General features: G+C 31.1%; 1 protein-coding gene across 1 annotated transcript; it reads right to left on the bottom strand.

Annotated features, from left to right (window-relative positions):
* Positions 1-10,872: 10,872 nt before the first annotated feature.
* LOC110724637 (kinesin-like protein KIN-4C) lies at positions 10,873-19,531 on the bottom strand. The gene is made up of 27 exons (XM_021904062.1): positions 18,471-19,531; positions 18,233-18,379; positions 17,840-17,992; positions 17,507-17,751; positions 17,149-17,300; positions 16,915-17,039; positions 16,734-16,770; positions 16,540-16,631; positions 16,346-16,462; positions 16,156-16,269; positions 15,985-16,068; positions 15,688-15,889; positions 15,357-15,454; positions 15,143-15,241; positions 14,959-15,072; positions 14,734-14,850; positions 14,565-14,645; positions 14,011-14,082; positions 13,782-13,875; positions 13,662-13,681; positions 13,481-13,566; positions 13,179-13,250; positions 12,849-13,076; positions 12,427-12,568; positions 12,289-12,333; positions 11,622-12,170; positions 10,873-11,532 (listed from the first exon to the last, which is right to left on the bottom strand). The coding sequence occupies exons 1-27, from the start codon at positions 18,609-18,611 to the stop codon at positions 11,164-11,166; spliced, it is 3,795 nt and encodes a 1,264-aa protein (XP_021759754.1). The 5' UTR covers positions 18,612-19,531; the 3' UTR covers positions 10,873-11,163.
* Positions 19,532-20,815: the final 1,284 nt, after the last annotated feature.

Genomic DNA, 20,815 nt, shown 5'->3' with positions numbered 1-20,815 from the left:
GGGATACAAACATTCAAACCTTAGCTTCTTTAATAATCGTCTTGCATTTGGAAGATAAATTGGGAGATAAATTGCAGCCAATGATTCTTAATTCTTTCGTCTAGGAACTTAGATCGTCTTCCCACAGTTGCCAATTCGCCATTGTTGGAAGTGGAGTTAAATTTACTGTCTTATTGTTCTTGAAATCTGTTACATTTTGATATGGTAGGATTTACTCCCACCGACAGAAAGAATTTTTATTTATTTTTTCAAATTTGATCTATAATCTAATTGTATCTGTATGATATTAGTTTATTTTTTTCACTCTAATCTTCATATTGATTTTAGGAGAATTTTGAAGGTGTTAAAAATAGTATAGTAATGGGATTTGTTGAAAAATTAGATACGCAGTATGAGAACTGATTGAGGCATATTGGCAAGTTGAAACATTCATAGCCTCATAGGGCATGTTCTCTTCGGTTCAACTTTAATAAGGGTCTGTTCCGATTGACTGAACTCAGCTGAACTGAACTGAACTGAACTGAACTTATTAATTAGTGATTTTTAACTACGGATTAGTGATCTTTGATTATTTATTACTATACATATGTGTATATACAAATGTACATATTAAAATATTTATGAAAAATATACTATATAATTATAATTATATGTATGGAAAATATATTAAAAACTTGAAACCTCTAAACATTTTAAACACATATACTATTTATTATTATTATTATTATTATTATTATTATTTATTGATGATTATTATTATTATTTATTGATTATTATTATTATTTCAATTATTATTGTTATTATTATTATTATTATTATTATTATTGTTTTTGTTGATGTTGTCGTTATAATAAGAGCTTAAAAGAATGAAATTTGGCTTTATATCATTAGCAATATCATTAGACATAAATTAAGAGTTGAGCTGAACTGAACTGAACTGAACTGAACTTATTAATTAGTGATTTTTAACTACGGATTAGTGATCTTTGATTATTTATTACTATACATATGTGTATATACAAATGTACATATTAAAATATTTATGAAAAATATACTATATAATTATAATTATATGTATGGAAAATATATTAAAAACTTGAAACCTCTAAACATTTTAAACACATATACTATTTATTATTATTATTATTATTATTATTATTATTATTTATTGATGATTATTATTATTATTTATTGATTATTATTATTATTTCAATTATTATTGTTATTATTATTATTATTATTATTATTATTATTATTATTATTATTATTATTATTGTTTTTGTTGATGTTGTCGTTATAATAAGAGCTTAAAAGAATGAAATTTGGCTTTATATCATTAGCAATATCATTAGACATAAATTAAGAGCTGAGCTGAACTGAACTGAACTGAACTGAACTTATTAATTAGTGATTTTTAACTACGGATTAGTGATCTTTGATTATTTATTACTATACATATGTGTATATACAAATGTACATATTAAAATATTTATGAAAAATATACTATATAATTATAATTATATGTATGGAAAATATATTAAAAACTTGAAACCTCTAAACATTTTAAACACATATACTATTTATTATTATTATTATTATTATTATTATTATTATTATTATTATTATTTATTGATGATTATTATTATTATTTATTGATTATTATTATTATTTCAATTATTATTGTTATTATTATTATTATTATTATTATTATTATTATTGTTTTTGTTGATGTTGTCGTTATAATAAGAGCTTAAAAGAATGAAATTTGGCTTTATATCATTAGCAATATCATTAGACATAAATTAAGAGCTGAGCTGAAATGAACTGAACTGAACTGAACTGAGCTGAGCTGAACTGAACTGAACTGAACTGAACTGAACTGAATTTCAACGGAACAGAACATGCCCTAAGTTCTATTCAATTTCTTTCTCTTATAAACAATTAACTTCGGCTCTATTTAGTTCAGTTCGGTTCAGTTTAAGTTCAGTTTAGTTCAACTCAGTAAATAAAAACAAGCCCTTAACCATTAACAACTTAACACGTCTTGTTTAATCCACGATCTAAAAAATTTAACACATATTATGAACTTTATGGTACACTCAATGTAATTCTTTTGTTTTCTTTTAATTATAACATGATCTCATTAAACAATCTTTAAGCAAAACAATTAAGGCTTGTTTGGTTGACAAAGGAATTAATTTTCTATGAGCATTTGTATTTAATGGGAATTAAAATCCCACATCAATTTTTCTAGAAATTAATTAAACTTATTTGGTTGTTATAGGAGTATTTATGAGAATTGGAAATTCAAAATTCCAATTATGTTTTATGAGAATTTCTGAGAAATCTCATGATTTTACACTTCCCACATTCTCATTTTTTTATGGTCTACCAAACAAGCCCCTTATTTCCAAATTCATGAGAATTTTCAATTTTCAATTTTCAATTTCTCCATATTATATGCGCAACCAAACAATACCTTAATAATGTAAGCTGTAATCTAAATTAAGCAACGCGTAATTGATATGATGTTTGTCATATTGTCATGTGATACGTCAGTACATTATGTCATTATCAATGTGAAATGAATAAAAGACACACCATTACACCAATAAGGGCAATGACACCACACACGGACATGGGCGGACCCATGAAAAAAAACAGAGGAAAAAAAATTTAGGAAAAAAAATAAAACTGGAAAAATAGTTATATAAAATTGAGTGTAAGAATAAATAAGAAGTTTGCCTTAGCTAAGTTGGTAGTAGGCTAGAAACAATATGTCAAGTGGCCCAATTTTCGAGTCACAGACTGCAGCGAGTATCTTTGGCAAATGTTTGCTAAGAAATTAACATCACAAGATAATATGGCATTCGAATCCCCCTTGTAACATCACTTTTTTTTTTTGGTGTTTTATTTCAACCATACCACTCAACTACTCCCTTATTCCTATTTCCCAATCAAACCCAAATTACTTGTATTGTGTATCCTTTTTTTTTTTAAATAGGTTGATGCTAGTTGAATTATCGAAATAGTCCTCCCATTATCAAATTTCAAGGTCCACCTCTGCACACGGATACAATATTAATTGTGTACTACATCACCCTCTTTCTTTCGTGGGGACATAATTTACTTCATTGCCAAAAGTCACACATCAAAATAGAAAAAATACCATTAATAATATGAGACTGAAGGACGGGGCCAATGGGCCTATTATGTCTGTGATGGAAATATTATACCAGGACTATTACTTTTCTCAATTTTGTCTGTTTCATTTAGATTTATTTAAAAAAATAAAATAAAATTGGATTTGGTTAAGTTGTTATTAATCCTTTGCAAAAAAAAAAAAAAAAAAAAAAAAAAAAAAAAAAAAAAAAAAGACCAATAACATGCTCCTATTGAAAAATTAAGAACCAATCTATCTATCTATCTATCTATCTATCTATCTATCTATCTATATATTACACTAAAAGACAAGCGCCTCAATGTGAAGATGACAAATGTCACTCTCTCATTGGCTTATCTTATGTATAAAATAAATCTATATAATTACTATGTACATATTTAAGCATAGTTATTTTTGTTAAACTTCAAACAATAAAAGCAAGTTTCTATACATGCATAAGATTCTCATGATTTCCTAACATAAATATTGATTTAATTTTTTATAATAAATATATACTTTCCAATACTACAAATAATCCATAAAATCTTTCCAATCTTTATTTATAGTTAAGTTAAAGAATAATAACTAATTTGAAGCAATATGATAAAAGTGGCATAATTAAGGAAACAAATATTTTGTATTTTGGAAGGCTAATATTGTTTTTTTTTTATGAAAATGAAATAAAATCGATAATATTTAGTTTGACGTCAATTATGAAATCAATACAAACATTTAAAAAAAAAATCAGATGTACAATAAAATATTGTGCACCTATTATAAAAGCTACCCTGTAATGAATGAAAGTTATTTATGCTTTATTGATAAAAGTTACCCTAAATATCAGATGTACAATAAAATATTGTGCACCTATTATAAAAGCTACCTTGTAATGAATGAAAGTTATTTATGATTTATTTATTGATAAAAGTTACCCAAAATAATGTAAAAGTTTTTAGTGTAAAAATTACTTTTATCGTTTGTTGTACTCTTTGACAAATACTGAATGTTGAGCCGAAATGTTGTCTTGGAAAAAAATACATAATCTTGAACATAAATTTAATTTTAATCGGCCTTTCATTTTCTATACAATGTCTTTTACAATGACCTTTTGTTTTTCTTGCATAAAAAAAAAAAAAAAAAAAAAAAAAAAAAAAACTGAACCAATAACCAATCTACACAAAAGGAATAAAAGTTAAATTGAATTAGACATTTGACGGAAAAGGGATAGATATAAAATATATTATAACTATTACTCATGTTTTAAATTATAATATTCGTATTAACAATGCAATTACTTATATTTTTTTTTAGAAAAACCAACATTTTGATTTAAAAATCGTGCATTGCTCATGTATTATACTAGATATACAACAATCATGTGCAATAATTTATATTGTTTTATACATAATAATACTTTTAATTATAATAGTATGTGTATATAATATAAAAAAGTATACGTATATAATATAATATTTTATAACATGTGTCCTCCATACCAAGTGTAGTCCCAATCAACACTACACCAATTGGTTGTTGGTGTAGTGGTGATTGAGACTACACTTGGTAAGGAAGACCAGTGTGCTCCCCTGCAACAACAATCGGAAGGGGAGTGGAACCTAATAACCTAGAACTGATTCTCAAATCTAGATTAGCCCAAAGGGTGAACCGGATAGAACACCCAAAACTCAATGCATATATGACGAAAATTAACTTATCCTTTATCTATCTTATACAAAACTCAAAAGTCTATTTTTTTTTTCAAAATATGATAATAACATTTGTAAATTTTTGTTAATATGAAAGATATAAACCTATCAAAATGTATATATAGTTAAATTGTTTAATAACTTATATCGAATGCGTAGTTTTATTAAAATTATTTGCATGTAATCATTAAATGTGTTGGATGTTGTGTAGTTATGCAATGTCCAAAACTTTAGTTGAGCGACTTTGATTTAGTGATTGTACGGTAAAAAGATATTGACTTCGATCTTGAAACCTAATAGTCTAATAAATTCTAAATAGAAAAATTAAAACAAAAGGAAATGAAAATAGTAAATGGCTTTAAATATTGAAATAAACATAACCTTTTAAATCAATTTAGCGAATTCAAGAGACAATTTTAAGGCATTTAAAATTAAATGGGGGAAAATATATGTAAAAAGAACACTTTTAAATATATAAATGTTCATGCACTATTATAAGAGTTTTGTTAACCTTTTTATAATTAAGGTAGGGATAAATTTTAGTAATATATACTCCGTATATTTTATTTATATAAAATTATTAGTATCCATACCTATATACGAAGTATTTGTGTCGTATACTATATTTAATCAGTTGTTGGTTATATATATGACTATTATATAATATATATATAGTTTTTGGCACAATGCTTAACTTAGGAAAATATATGTTCTGGTAGGTCAAATATAAGGTTATTATCGTGTCTATAGATTTAATAAGTGCGACGGGTAAATAAAACATGTATATATTAGATTGATTGTAGCTACTGATGCGGATGGTATGATAAGAAAATTTTAGTTTTTTTTCTCAACAGGAGATATAAATAAATTAGTCCACTTCTTATATAGCTATTTGGAGTATTATTCAATTATTTTTCAATTAATAAAATAACATTATAAAAAATTAAAAGAAATTCAAATAACATAAAATACTACTCAAATAACGTTCCTTTAATTTTTTTTTATTGACCATTAGTACAAGTCCTTTAATAGTAAATGAATTACCTTTGTTTTTATTTTTATTTTTCCTACGGGTTTAATAATTTGATTAAATTTATAATCCGTGCATCGCACGGTCACTATGCTAGTTTATTCATCTAAATTACAAAACAGAAAAAGAGGGATAATTTGGAAAAAAAGTAATTACTAAAAAAAAAGGAGAAATGTAATTTTGAAATACCCAAAAAGAAAAGCAAGAATGTAAAAAAGGAACGAAAGGAGTAATTGAAAAAATTGGCAGACACTATTGTAGTTGTAATATTTGAAATTTTATCCATAAACTTGAACCGAATATTCAAATAACTCAGGGTAATCATGTTTTTTGTAATATATAAACATAGTTCTTGTAAGTATTTTTTACCTTATAGTTTAAATATATATGAATAAATATCTTGTTACACCACAACTATTACTCATATTTTCCCTTAGTATCTGTCAATTTACCCACCTAAAATAATAAATTTGTATTTTACCCATGCATAGTACCCAAAATAATAGATAAAAGTTGTAATATAACACATGGTAATCATGTTTTTTAATATATAAAAATAGTTCTTACAAGTATGTGTTATCTTAGAGCATCATCACTCGTGGTATAATTTTATACCACGGTGTAAAAACTCATAAAAACATGCAATTTTTTACTACATTGGTGGTATAAAACTATACCATTTGATGGTATATACCATCTCATGGGAAACAATTGCTTCGATCCCCGTGAAACATAAACCAACCAGGTCACACCATGTGACCTGGTTATCATGTACTTTTATTTTATTTTTTTCAACTGCATTTTAAGAAAAAATTATAAAGTAAATAATTATGAAAAAATTACCATTGTTCATAATTTTTCAAGAGCTACACATAGACATCCATATTGATATAGTTTTATATATTTTTTCGAATTCACTTTTTAATGCATAAATTGCTTATTTTATTTAATTAACTTTACAAACATTAATTAGTTATTTCCAATAATAAAATGAAATATAATTATAATTAAATTAAGGGTATTATTAATATAAATAAGAGAGAGAAAGTGTGGTGGTAAACTTTTTTTATACCGTGGGTCGAATGATTTTTGGAAAAAGTATATTGTATTGTGGTATAGATGATGTGGAGGAGTGAGAAAGTGGTAGAGAGTGTAACACCCCAATAATTCTCTCTTTAAATATGTGAGGACCCTGAACAATATTCAAGAGAATTACTGGCGTGTTACCGCCACGTGTTCAAACGTCAAGGCTTTATCAGAAAATAGCAGCGGAAAAACTAAATCAGTTATAAATAAGTTTTAAAACCAACGAATGAAACCAAATTAAGTCATACAACTTGGAACCATTAAGGCCCTTATTCGAAACCCAATAAAAGTAGTAAGTGATTAAATTTAGTGTTCAAATAAATTCAAACCCAAAAGAAATAGTGTCGAATAAAATCAAATTAAAATAAATTCAAACTTGCAAAAGAAATAAAATGCAAACAACCAACTCTCTACTCAAGATCTCACAACCCTGATGAATGCTGCATGTGTAAGAACCTGTGGTAATTCTGCTCCCTAATATTACAAGTGTAAAAATTGGATCGTCACAGGGTCATTGAAAGGCGAAGGCCATGACCAAAGAAAGACACACAAAGCACGCAATCAGCAAAGCTGAGTACATACAAGCTGCGAAATAAATTAAGAAATCCATAACATGCTACTAATAATCAATCATCATGCATCATTAAATTATACACTCAACACACGACTCAACTATTTATATTACTAAGACTCCATTAATTAATAATAGGTAAATCATTATTTTTATTCATTGGATTACGCAATAGACAAGGTTGTCCAACCCATGCTCCATTTGGAACATCAATAAAAGAAAAACTCCATGCCTCCTTTCGGAAACATCAATAAACATCCAACGACCACGGGCGCGACTCCGTGACCGTAGTTAGTATATGTGAGATCTCACCTAACTCCTAGTTTTGAAAAATATTTGAAATAAGAGACTCGTAGATCAGACGACCTCGAGAAAAGTACACGACTAATACCCCATGTACCCCAACCCCTGATTGTCATTACTCCAGAAGTGCACCAATCCAGAGTTTTATTGCTCATCCATCTTGCACTTTACGTGATCTACAGGTTTAGACTTGGTGATGACTCATATGCATAACAATACAATCAATCCAATATCAATTCAATCAAGTAAAACAACTTTCAATTTCAATTCTTGATTTATTAGTGGCAAGCAACATTTATTATTTATTCCTTTACTACCTCGGTGTAGAAACACCTTGAGTGCATAAGGCACCCCAAAACCTTAACCTCGTCTTAGAAGACTTAAATTCTTCCTTTACTTATCCTGCTTGCATAATCATGAATGAGTAATAAATTAACAATTACACCAATCATATACCTTTGCCTCTAAGCGCACCTTGCATAATTAGAGTACAAATAATACTTGCAATATAAAATAGTGCATGTAATACGAAATTCACAATGTATAACCAAACAATTTAACTTAGTCATCCCTATACATGATACTAAGTTCTCGATCCGTCGTCCTTAAACATGCACCTAAAAGAAAGGTTTCGTAACTTGTACGTACCTTGAGCAAACGAATTTGTATGCCACTTTACTAACTAGAAATCACCTTTAATAAACTCCTCTCCTAAGCCAAATAATAACATCTCAATCAATACCTAATCAATCAAATTTACAGCAATACTAACTTACTTTAAAACCTTCAAAATCCAAATCAAACAACACTTTAAAACCTTCCCTTTAGTTAAAATTAAAGGCTTATATATAATTCTTTAAATTTTCTTTATAAAAACCTTAAAATACACTATTATACATGAAATTATAGCAAGTTCAAAGTCTAATAAAAATCTGAAAATTATATAAAAACCCCTAATAAAAATCTCCCTTTTCAATGGGTGATTAAACTCTCTTTATAAAACATCAAAAGTAGTACTTAGAAACTATTTCCAACACTTAAAACTTCAATAAAAACATATATTTATGCTTAATTAACTTTAAACATAATTAATTTTATTAATCAAACTCAAGGATAATATTTTAAGTATGAAAAAACTTCGTTAAAATCAAAAACTGCCCGAAAATCAAAAACTTTTCAATATACTTCCTCCGTTTTCTTTTACTTGCAACACTTTCCTAAAAAGGAAATGTCACAATACTTGCAACACACTATAAAAGGAAAGTTATTTTAGGGAAAAACTATACTATATCCCTTATTTAAAGCACATGGCCCACTATATTACACTTCTAACAACCACTCATCCTATTTTAAAGTTTATTGTATCATGTAAACCCCCACCTTTCTTAATTACCGCGCTAAAGGGTCTGTTGCATCTAAAAGAAAACGGATGAAGTATTAACTTTGTGTAATTTAAATTAATGCACAATTATATGCAAAAATATTATTGGTCAAAATAGTAAATTTTAGAGATTGTTTAAATGTAACACTTAACAAAGTGGATGTAGGACTTTGTATTATATTTTTTAAATAAAATATATTATTTATACACATTAGTATATTTGAGTGATAATCTACATTTAATATATAATCAAATATGGAGTATATATTTTTCTAATCCGTAAGATAAACTTGACTTAATTATTAGATATGGATGGAGGAGGCCAGGGTGAGATCCATGAAGAAACTTGAAAAGGTCACATCCCACAAGCGTAGTCTCAAGTTGAATTTTTCAGGATAAATAATTGGTTGAAATAATTGGTTGAATTGAGTTTGATAATATTAGTGAGGTTGACAACATAGCACAGTTAGCTTACCATGAAAGGATTAAAAGATTGATTGTATTATTCACAAAGAATTACATCCAATTATTTTACAAGTCTAGACTCTAGAGCATATACAATAGATGTGTGTGCGCTAATAAAGTAATAACGAAAGCTAATGTATAATGTATGGAGTACAAAATAACAGAATATACTCTCCTTGAATTAAGCAAATAAAGTCAAATGATATAGACTATATATGCTGAAAATCCATGAATAACATTGATTGAGAAACAATACTAAGCAAGTCAAGATATTATCTCGGAGTATCCTTAATAATAAGATATTTGACAATTATACATATTACCAAAAAAAAAAATTAAAAAAAAAAAAAAAAAAAACTAAGATAGGGACACGTGGCAGCCATGGAAGTAATGTACCTGTTTTAGTATAGTACTAGATTAGCCCCGTGCGATGCACGATTTTAAAACAAGAAATGAATTATAGACTCTTTAGCACATGTTTTTTTGATGAGACACGTCCATATGATTCCTCTTTCGATAATGTTGGGAGAAGAATTGTTAAAAAGTGTGAAATAGTGAGTTATGGGATCCCCAACTAGTAGATATTGATATCCTTCCATCGTTAATGCTGAGCTACAACCATTTAAATACTGCGCAATCTTCCCCAAGGATTCTAAAATGGAGAAAAATCAATTGATTACTCTTTGGTTATCTTCACGATGAATTTGCAACCAGCGACACAATGGAAATGATTGGTGAATTATTCCTTGTTAGAAGAGGAGACAGATATTTTCTTCTCGAAAGAGGAGCGAGCTTTCAGAAATGGAATAGTGTACAAGATGCACGATTTAGTGCATGATCTTGCAGCCTACATTTCAAAGTATTTTTGTTTAGAAAAGGTTCCGTATATTATTGGGCAGCTTATTCATCTCAGGTACCTTGACCTATCTTATAGTACTATTGATGAAATACCAAAAAGTCTAGAGGAGTCTACATCTTTGGAATGCATTTCCATTCAACCCTTGAGTATCTGGATTTAATGAGTTGGAACAACTAACTTGTCATCTCTGTGGATATCAAACTGCACCAAGTTGGCAAATCTACCTTCAACACAGGCCCTATCTCGTCTCTCTAACTATTAAAGGCTGCCCAAGGTATGTCAAAGATGTTGAACCTGGATGCATCAAATTCGAACAAGTAGAGACCTTCATTTTGTGCCTTAAAATACTCTTACATATACAACAATGAGCTCACAAAAAACAATGTAATACTAGAAACGCTAGTACATTTTCTTCTTTTAAACTCATTCGTAATAGGTGCCTCGTAGATTGAATAAGCAATAAAAGAATACCAATCATTTGAGGATCGATCGATCCTCTTCCAAACTTTTCCTCATAATAAAGTAAGCTTGTGATGGAATCAAATTCCAAATGATCTACAGTTTGCCTACATTAAATTAGGAAATCAGCACGTACTACATTAGAGGCCGAAATTTTCTTTTTCCTCAGATTTCTTTGGTCTCCGTAGAGGGCTTCTCCTAGCAGGTTCACCGGAGTCCTTGTGTACAACAGGTTCTTCTCCATGTTCAGTGTTCCTGACTCTCAAAAGGTTGCTGTTAGAGGAAGCAGATCGCATGGCCCTTGGCAACTTTAAAGGGATATTTGCTTCGGTTGTACTGCTCTCTGCCGCCTTTTTACTTGCTGCTACATTGTCAGCTGCACAGCTCTCTGCCTTTTCCGGTAGATCTACATGCTCACCTTGTACTGATGTTGGGGCTGCTGGAACAAGCTGAATAGTGGATTTCCGCCATTTTTTCCTTTGGATGGGCCTTGGTACATTTGATTTTCCCTGCAACAAGTTCAAAAACATAGTAAAATAACAATACAGAAGTATCTAGATAGGATATAGCACAAAGATATTGTAGAGACAGAACATACAGCTGTATTCCCAATATCAGCCAAAGGCTTTCTTTTGGCACCATTTTCTTCATGTTGTTCAGCAGGCCTTTCAGTTAAAGCATTCTGAAGTAATGTTGCACCTTGGGTGGCAAGATCTCGATCGTGCTCTACATCATTAGGAGGTATACAGTCCTCTTTGCTCTCACCTTCCCTGTTACTGCATTTATTGGAGGAGCAACCACAGGAGCTGGAGCAGCTACCTCCGGATGCACGGCATTCACACTTCATGGTCTTGCAAAATGACTGTTTGCTACACGTACAGCAAATAGTAGATGTAGAGTTCTCTTTTACAATATCAACTGAATCTTCTCCTTTCAAACTTCCACCATCGGTGTCCAATGACTTTGAATCAGACCCTGATCGACCACCCTTCCTAGAGTTCCTTTTCTTTACCATAACATCATTTTCCTCCCACTCGCCATCAGAGTCCTCGTCATGGCAAGAATACTCTGAATCAGAAGTATCCATGTCCTCCAATAGCTCTGAGTTGTTACCCGCAAACTTGAAAAAACCAGAGCTTCTAATACCCTAATAAAATCAATGAAGAAAAGAATGAGTTGTAAGGAACTATAACAGATAATGAAATGCCAAAGTTTTTAACAATTAATAATATAAATCAAAGCACAATATGGGAGAGCATATATACCTGTCGCAGGTCATAAGTTCTCACCTCACCACGAGTTGCGAGCACCTATGCCATAATGTAAGCAATTTGTTCAAAATTAAATGCCAAAAATTTTAATTTACAAGGACATCATATAAAAATTAGTTTATAATGATAAACCTGTTGTATTTGCTGCTTGACTTCTGCATTTTGTTTTTCCAATTGTCTAACAAAACCATTAAGTTTGACTACCTTCTCTTTCAAATCCTTTATCTCAGAGTCCTTCTCTCTACATTCGAGTTCTCTGTCACGTACCATGCATCTTCAAGCAAAACAAAATAAAATTAGTTGGGACAAAATGAGCATCATGATACTAACTTTTGAATATCCATATGAACCATAATCATTGTCTAATACAACATCTAAGCAATTCTTTACAACAAAAAAAAAAAAAAAGCTTCTCCTGTTAAATAAATAAATTAAATTAAATCCAAGAGTACTGATGTAAGATCTTCAAGTACCCCCTTCACCATGTGTCAAATTGCTTACTTCATCCCCTCCGAGTTTCATAAAATTAACAATAGCACTAAAGTAACCAGTACCTGGAGGATGAAGCCAAATTGAAAAGATAATTCATCAAGCTTTTGGCTTCAGCAAGAGAACGAACTTGGTTCCAACGTCCCCTGCCACTAAAGACACGTTCACGCTCTTCTGCCTCAGATAGTTGTGAGGCCATTGAGACTAAGGCGCTTGAAGATGTTGCAAGCATATTTTCAAGTGCAAAGATCCTTGAGTTTCTTGCACCAGGGGACATAGTTTCAGGGCATTCACTGCATGAAACCAAGCATCAAAAGCTGAGGTGATGATAACATGGAGGAGATATTTAATAAAAATGAGATCTGATATTAAAGGTAAATAAAAGTAAGCAGCACCTCAAAATATTCTGCTTTAGCATTTCTGCTTCTTCCTTCAGCTTTGCAATCTCTTGTGCCATCTTGGTTCTCCTGGAATATTAAAATTGGTTAGTCGCCTTAGTTTGGTAAAATGTGTTGGGATATAGGAATGAGGGAAATAAAATAAAAGTTTCTACCAATTCAAATTAAAGAAAAAGAACTTAAAGCCACTGGCTACATAACGGAATGACATCTCCAGAGCACTAATGCAACCGTCCAGAAAACTTGATACAGAAATTTGGTAAATGTGCAAAACATGATAAAATAAAATAGAAACTCACTCTTCCATTTGGCGTTCATACTGAGAGCGAACCTCATGTACCCGTACAGTGACTTCTAACTCATGCTCAATTCCTTGCATTAATGCCTTCACAACAGAGAAACATTTTAGCACTTAGCAGCATTTTACAGATCAAAAAAAAAATCAACAAACAAATGTCTTGAAACCCAGATTAATCTTACCTGTGCTCCAGGACCATTACCTATACCAGCACCAGATAGATAAACAGAGAAACATGAACACAAGTTAGAAGATTAGTAAGCCATAGGTGTACACTTAATTAAACAAGTTTTTGTTCTAACCAGAGCTGTCTCGAGAAGCAGCCTTTCGAGACTCAAGAAGCTCTTTAAGTCTTTTTGTTGCCATAGATGCCTCTTCTGTCTTACGTTGCAGAACCTGACACATATACATGAGCTTCAGCAAGAAACTCCTAACATATACATGAGCTTCAGCAAGAAACTCCTAACATATACATGAGCTTCAGCAAGAAACTCCTAACATCCATGCAGAGGGGAAAATAGCTGAAGTTACCATCTTTTGCCTCTGATTCAATGCCAATAGTTTGTGCATCTCGTACTCATTCCTTCTTCCCTCCTTCTTAAGCTGTGGGGCAATAAGCAAGTCACAAAGTCCGTAAACAAAAAGTTTACTTTTAAAAGAGAGGACAATTTCACAAGCCCTAACAAGCACAATTGTAAATAATAATGAATAGAAATACAAAAATAATGTGGGTGGCATCATTTTCTCAATAATAGAAAGATCAATTGCCAGGTGTAATTCTGTGGATGAACAAGAAAAGCCCAATTATTTAGCTTGTATTCATATATGATAGCTTATCTAAAGCACTGCTGGAGAGGTTTGCTAAAATGTTTACAAAAACTGCTCATCACTGGACTTATTGGCATATTCATTGCTCAAATTTTAAACCCAGGTAGACCAAGTCATTGAACAGAATTATGTTTAAGTAAAATTAGACAATCGAAAACAAGACTAGATAAATTAAAATAAATATATGAAACAGGCATTTAAAGCATCCTTAAATTAAAACTACTAAAGAGAAACATAACACAACACATTATATTTACCTGAAGCACTTCTTTTTCCCGCATTGCTTTCCATGATCTAAATTGCTCCGACTCTTGCTTGATTTTGTTTTGCAATTGGACCTGTTTAGGTGCCAAGTTCAGAAAACAAAAATATAGTCAAAGTGAATGAATTTAGACAGACTTTCTTTTGTGACCCATCAATTTTTACCTTCTGAGTTTTTATACGATGTATCTCATCCTGCAACCTCTTTGCTGCATCATCACTTTTCTGTTTTTGTCTTAAAATCTGAGCTTGAGCTTCTTGCTTCTTTTTCAACTCAGAAACCTGAAGGCAAACATTTTAGCTCAAACAAAGTTTATATATATATTGAAACAAAGAAAAAAAAAAGAGAGAGAGAAAATTGAAACAAGAATTACAAACTAAAGAGCTCACCTGAGCTTCTAAACCATTTAGCTTCTGAATGTATTCTTCCTTGAGCCTTTGTGCACCATCATCAGAAGTCGATGAAATACCACCAAGTTTATGCCTCAAATCCTCAATTTCTTTCTGTCAACATATAAGGACTCAGAACAATGAATCTTCAATAGGGATCCCACAATCAATATTTTATACTCACCTGCAATGCCTTTTTTTCATGTTCCAATTCAAGAACTTTCTTTTCATAATGTTGTTTCAGGACAGAAGAATCAATACCAGCAAACCGCTTCATCTCAGCCTAATTGACACAGCATGGATCAATATTACAGGTTAGCATTGAAAACTAAATACACTGGTCATTGCGTAAACACAGATACAATTACACATAAGTTTTAAATGGTGATGTTACATACCTCCTTTTGCTGAAGTTTCTTATCCAATTCTTTTAGCTCCATGTCCAGTCTTTCTTGTAGAGAAGAATGCTCTAACTCCTTCTCTTCAATCTCATCACCTAAATAAAAACATAATTGAAACGTTCAATTAAGACAGAAATAAATTATATAATAATATAAGTTACATAAAAACCTTAAATTTTGTCAATAGGCATGAGCATAAGACTGAAAAGAATAATATATCATAAAATAAGACAGAACAGGATAATATATCATAAAATAAGTTACATAAAAACCTTAAAATTTGTCAGTTGACATGACTAGCATAAAGATTAATTCAACTGCAACATACCAGCCATATCCTTTGCATCGGAGACAGATGAGTGCTCACTGAGATTGCCTAAATAAGCATTCTTAGAGGGTAATACTTCATCATCTGATTCCAAGGAATCAGGAAAACCCTCGCGCTTCATGCTATTCAAATGTTGTAATCGCACTAACTCTTGCTCCAAATCTTGAATTTTTGACACGTACCTCTTGACCAAATCAATTTCCTGTAACATGTTTTCAAAAATTTTAATAAGCAAAACTATATGCTTAATAGAAACAGATTTATATGTCACTTTAAAATAAAACTAGATAACCATGCCTGATTTCCCAGAGACTCAATCTCATCCCATGATTTTCCACTCCTTGCTGCTTCAAGCTTCATAATCAGTTGGTCTTTTTCAACCTGAATCAGAAAGTTGCACATCACCTAAATGAAAAAATAGCAAACTACACATATGGTTCATTTTCCAGTGTTGTTATTAAAAAATACCTGAGCATCAAGAGCGCGTTGAGCTAAATGCTCACAACTGATACGACGTTCTTGAAGTTCACGTTGCAGCTCAGCGTTGCTTTGTTCAAGCAATGTTATTTTATGCTTCAAAATCTGGATATCCAGAGAGGATATGTTAATTTCACAATCATAGTCTAGTCATGACAAAAGCTTCTATAAACTGCAGTACCTGAAGCTCATCAAATGAAACACTAGAGTCACCACGATAATAAAGCAACTCTGTCTGAAGCTGCTCAATTTGACTACGCATTTTTTGCATCTGAGCTGCAATGGGATCACGATTTATCTGCAAGATGAAAACTAAATGAAAAGAAAGCCCAGAAAATAAAAGAAATTAAGTACAATAATAGAACTGGAACTTACGACTGCCTTGTTTTGAATGTTACGAGCTCGGTTTGCATACTTCAGGGTATTGAGAGTCTCCTCCGCATTCGTGTCAGCAGGGCTAACACACGCTGAAACAAAAAATCAGAATGAAAACCAAAGAGGTAAGTATAAATAGAATTAGGTTCTGTTTTATATTGTTTAACTGACAAAAATGTTGGAGACTAACATACCAATCATAACGGTTTTGCTATTTCCTCCAAGTGAATCCTAATAATTTGAAAACGCACAACACAATTTAATTATAAACATAAAATGCAAAATAAAGAATAGATATCATTCTGTTAATATAAAAACAGAAATAGCAAGGAATGATAGAAAAGAACTGACATCCAATCATATTCTAATATATACCTGTAACAGCCGAGTGAGCTTGCTGTCACGGTATGGGACATGCCCTCCCTCTTTCCTTTTCTTCTCATCTCCAAGCGCACTGATCACATTCCCAAGGGACAGTAATCCCTTGTTTATATGAATGCCTGACAGCACATTATAAAATGAATACAAAAGACAACTGAATAAGTAAAGTGTAATTCATATATATTTATGGCATTGTTGTAAAGAGGAATGAAGATGAATTCTTCATACCTTCTTTTAGACGCAATCCATCTGCACCTGTCCGTTTGGCTCGTTCAGAACCAGCAAGGTCCACCAAGTGAAGCTTCGCGCTTAAAATATCATCAGCAGTGTCACCGACTTTCTTTTGCTCCATAGAAATTGTAAATATGGCATGAGAACGACTGAAGTCCAAAAAAAAAACATGAGAAGTATCATTCTTGATGAAAGATTATGGCAACTCATTACGACCTGGGGACTGCACAATTGAAAAATAGACCACACAACTAATTTGCTAAAATAAAACTAGTCCTTGAATAGAGAACTAATGTAGTAACTAACTTCAGCTCACTGTCTTCACAAATTTTTCAGAGATTCATGAGTGTAATACCTGGATTGGCTATTCATATTAGTGCTACCAGTAGCACGAGCAATAGACCCACGAGTCAAGTGCGACGCCATCTCTGCCTTTGACCTCACCTCTGCCTCCGTAACACCGGCTAACGTGATCCCACCATTGACTGTTTCTCTAATTTGTATGGGAACTCTAGCAGGCCCACAGTGCTTCGTTGTATCGCCTTTAGATAATGCAGGTGGACTTGTTTCAAGAAGATCAAACACTTCCTCTTTGAAAATCTGATTAATTTCAAACATTTTCTTATTAACATTCTCATATATCACAATCATCAATACAATGAACAATGTAATACTCAACTAAGTTTACCTCAATAAACGACACTCGAACTAAGAACTCGGTTGAACCCTTCATCGACTCAACTCGAGAATAAATCGTCTGCATAACTTGAGGGATAATTCCACCAGCATTGTCTTCCCCATTATAGTTAGTTCCCATGGTGTAAGTTTTCCCTGACCCCGTCTTCAGTAAAACAAATACGAAGTACAAATTAAAATCATCATACACCCAAATTCAGCATTAAATGAAGAAACCCAGATTACAAATCAAGTAAAACGCATTACAAATAAACAAACAGTTTATAACAACACCAATTATCCAGATAAAATACAAAATTAAGCAATTAAAAATAACAATCAGCCATAAATTTCATCCCAAACACACAAAATTCAATAATTAAGCTACAATTACAAAAGAACTAACCTGTCCATAAGCAAGTACTGTTCCATTATAACCCTTGAACAAAGCATCAACTAAAGGAGCAACACATTCATCGAAAATTCGAGAGCACGGTGTTCCTCCATTTCCAAAAACATAATCAAATGTGAACGAATGAGATCCAATTTGCACCTAAATCCACAAAATATCACACAAATTAACCCTAATTTTCAAAAAATTGCTAAGAAATTAAAATCAAAGAAAAACCCCTTTAATTACTGACCTGAGGTTCACCGGGAAACACGGTAATACAATCGGTACAACCGAGGAGAAGCTCGGGAGTAATCAAAGGACGAACATTTACAGCGACACGAACACATTCTTTGTCCTGTGTATTCTTTCCGTCGCCATTGTTGTTCTCCATTTAGTTAAATAATCAAAACAAAAAAACCCTAAAAAATTGGGGATTTTTTCAGAATGATTAATTAAGGTGAAAGCGAGAAAAATACGAAGAACATCCAATTGAATCGAGAAATTTGGGGGAAATTGTTTGAGCTTCGAAGATTGAAATTGAGGAGAGAGAAAGAGAAAATGGTGACCTGGAGAGGAGAGAGAAAGGGGTAAAATGGGGAATTTTAGAGAGAGAAAAATGGGGAGAGAATTTGAAAATGGAAGAATGGTGGAATTTGAATTAATGGAGTATGTTGGTGCGTATGATTTTAGGGGGAAGAGGGACCAAAAAAAAAAGGAAAAGAAATTGTTTTGTGAAATTAAATTGTTTGTAAGTTTTTTTTTAATTAATTTTTTAATAGTTTGTGAATGGGTTGATGAGAGAGACAAGCGCTAAGTTCGAATTCAAATTTTGTAGGAGGGGTGGTCACGTGCTTTATCAACGGTTCTTTTTTGTGTGTCACGTGAGTTGACTTTGTGATTGACTGATTGTATAATTTTTTTATTTTTTATTTTTAGGTAATGAAATAATTGAGGTACCCTCTATGTAGAGGTGGTGGACCGGGCCGGCCTTTGTCAAGAAAAGTGGGCTCACTTTGGGCCAAGTCCAAACCCGTTATTTTTATCCAAAGATAGAAGATTTTTTAAAATCAAACTTATTACAGTGTATATTGTAATAAATCTAATAAAATCTCACTTGACTATATTTTCATAACGTATTAATCATTTAATCACAAAACATTGTCAAAGCGATGCGTGTGAATAATAATAAATCAAAACGTGTCAAAAAAATGGAATTAATATAAATTTTGGGTTAGAAAATATGTCCAAACCTGGAAAAAAAAAAATTAGGTTGAGCCAATTTTGATCAAGTCTATCTCTACGTCTATGGGTTAAAATATCATTTGTTCTTTACCACATGTTTATTCAAAACACTTGTAATAAGATATTGTGGTTTAATTAATAAAGGTGGAATATTCTTTTTGTAGGGGAAAACAAGCTATTGTAGTATAGAATACAAAGTAGTACATAAGGAGATATTTTTGCGGCGCAATGATTCATCCATTTATATTAACATAAAACGCTAAAATAGGATATTGAGGTAGACTTCCATCTCCTTAGTGAAACCACATCTACTAGTGGAAGACGCCCCACAAGAGTACAAGACCACAACCACCTACCAAGGGAGAGCCATGTTTTTCAATATACTAGTACAAACCAATGTGTTTTAAGTATTCAATCTTTAATTTAAGCTTCAATGAATCAAGCTAAATTTGGTCTAGTGATAAGGATTACACCTTGTAATTTTGAAATTGGGGATTCAATCCTCACTAGAAGCATTTTGAGGGTAGAATTCCTTACCTTTCCTATCACTCTTAAAGTATCTATCCCACAAATATCAGATTCAAAAAATTATAAGAGTTGAGGTAGAGTTAGAGTTCTTCTTCTTAAGATAGCTGGAAAAAATAAAAAAAGTTCAAAGCTTTTAGCAAATTCTATGTGGATGATATAGTTTTAATTGTTTACATTATTAGGTATGTATGAAAAATTAGTTTTGAAACCAACACATATTTTAAAAAAATATAATTCCAATTGTAGCATTATTTATGAAAATCGATTATAAATTTATGATTTTTATAAAACACCGAAATAATTATGAGTATTTTATAATGAACAAATGTAAGAACATTTTTGTTTAATGAAAAAAATGTAAAACTATAGATATGTAATTTTGCTAATCTAAATACTCCAAATCATTAAAAGTTAATAAGGGTTTTGTTTTACGCATACCATTCACATGGCTTTTCGTTCCGTCACGTAAGAACAAAATATATAAAATCTTACGGAGTATTATCTTATCAACTTAAAATTAAATTGACAAATTTCTTCCTGTTAATGAAAAAAAAAAAAAAATTGACAAATTTGTTGTCCCTTTTAATTTTTTTCCCCCAATTCTACTCAAAAAAAAAAAAAAAAAAAAGTGGAGACCATCTTTTCAACGGCTGAGATCACACGAAGTAAAATCATACATCAAAACGCAGAGCTTCGATAAAGCGGGAAAACAAAGCAAAAACATCCTCCCCGTTGGTTGGAACATGGACTCAACGATGCCACGCAATCATTCATAAATTAATAAAAAAATCTAACAACAAATAAGATAACGTTTTTTAATTCACC

This window comes from Chenopodium quinoa, unplaced genomic scaffold (assembly GCF_001683475.1).
Source record: "Chenopodium quinoa cultivar QQ74 unplaced genomic scaffold, ASM168347v1, whole genome shotgun sequence".
Classification (NCBI taxonomy): Eukaryota; Viridiplantae; Streptophyta; class Magnoliopsida; order Caryophyllales; family Amaranthaceae; genus Chenopodium; species Chenopodium quinoa.
This window is presented reverse-complemented; position numbering and strand designations above follow the sequence as displayed.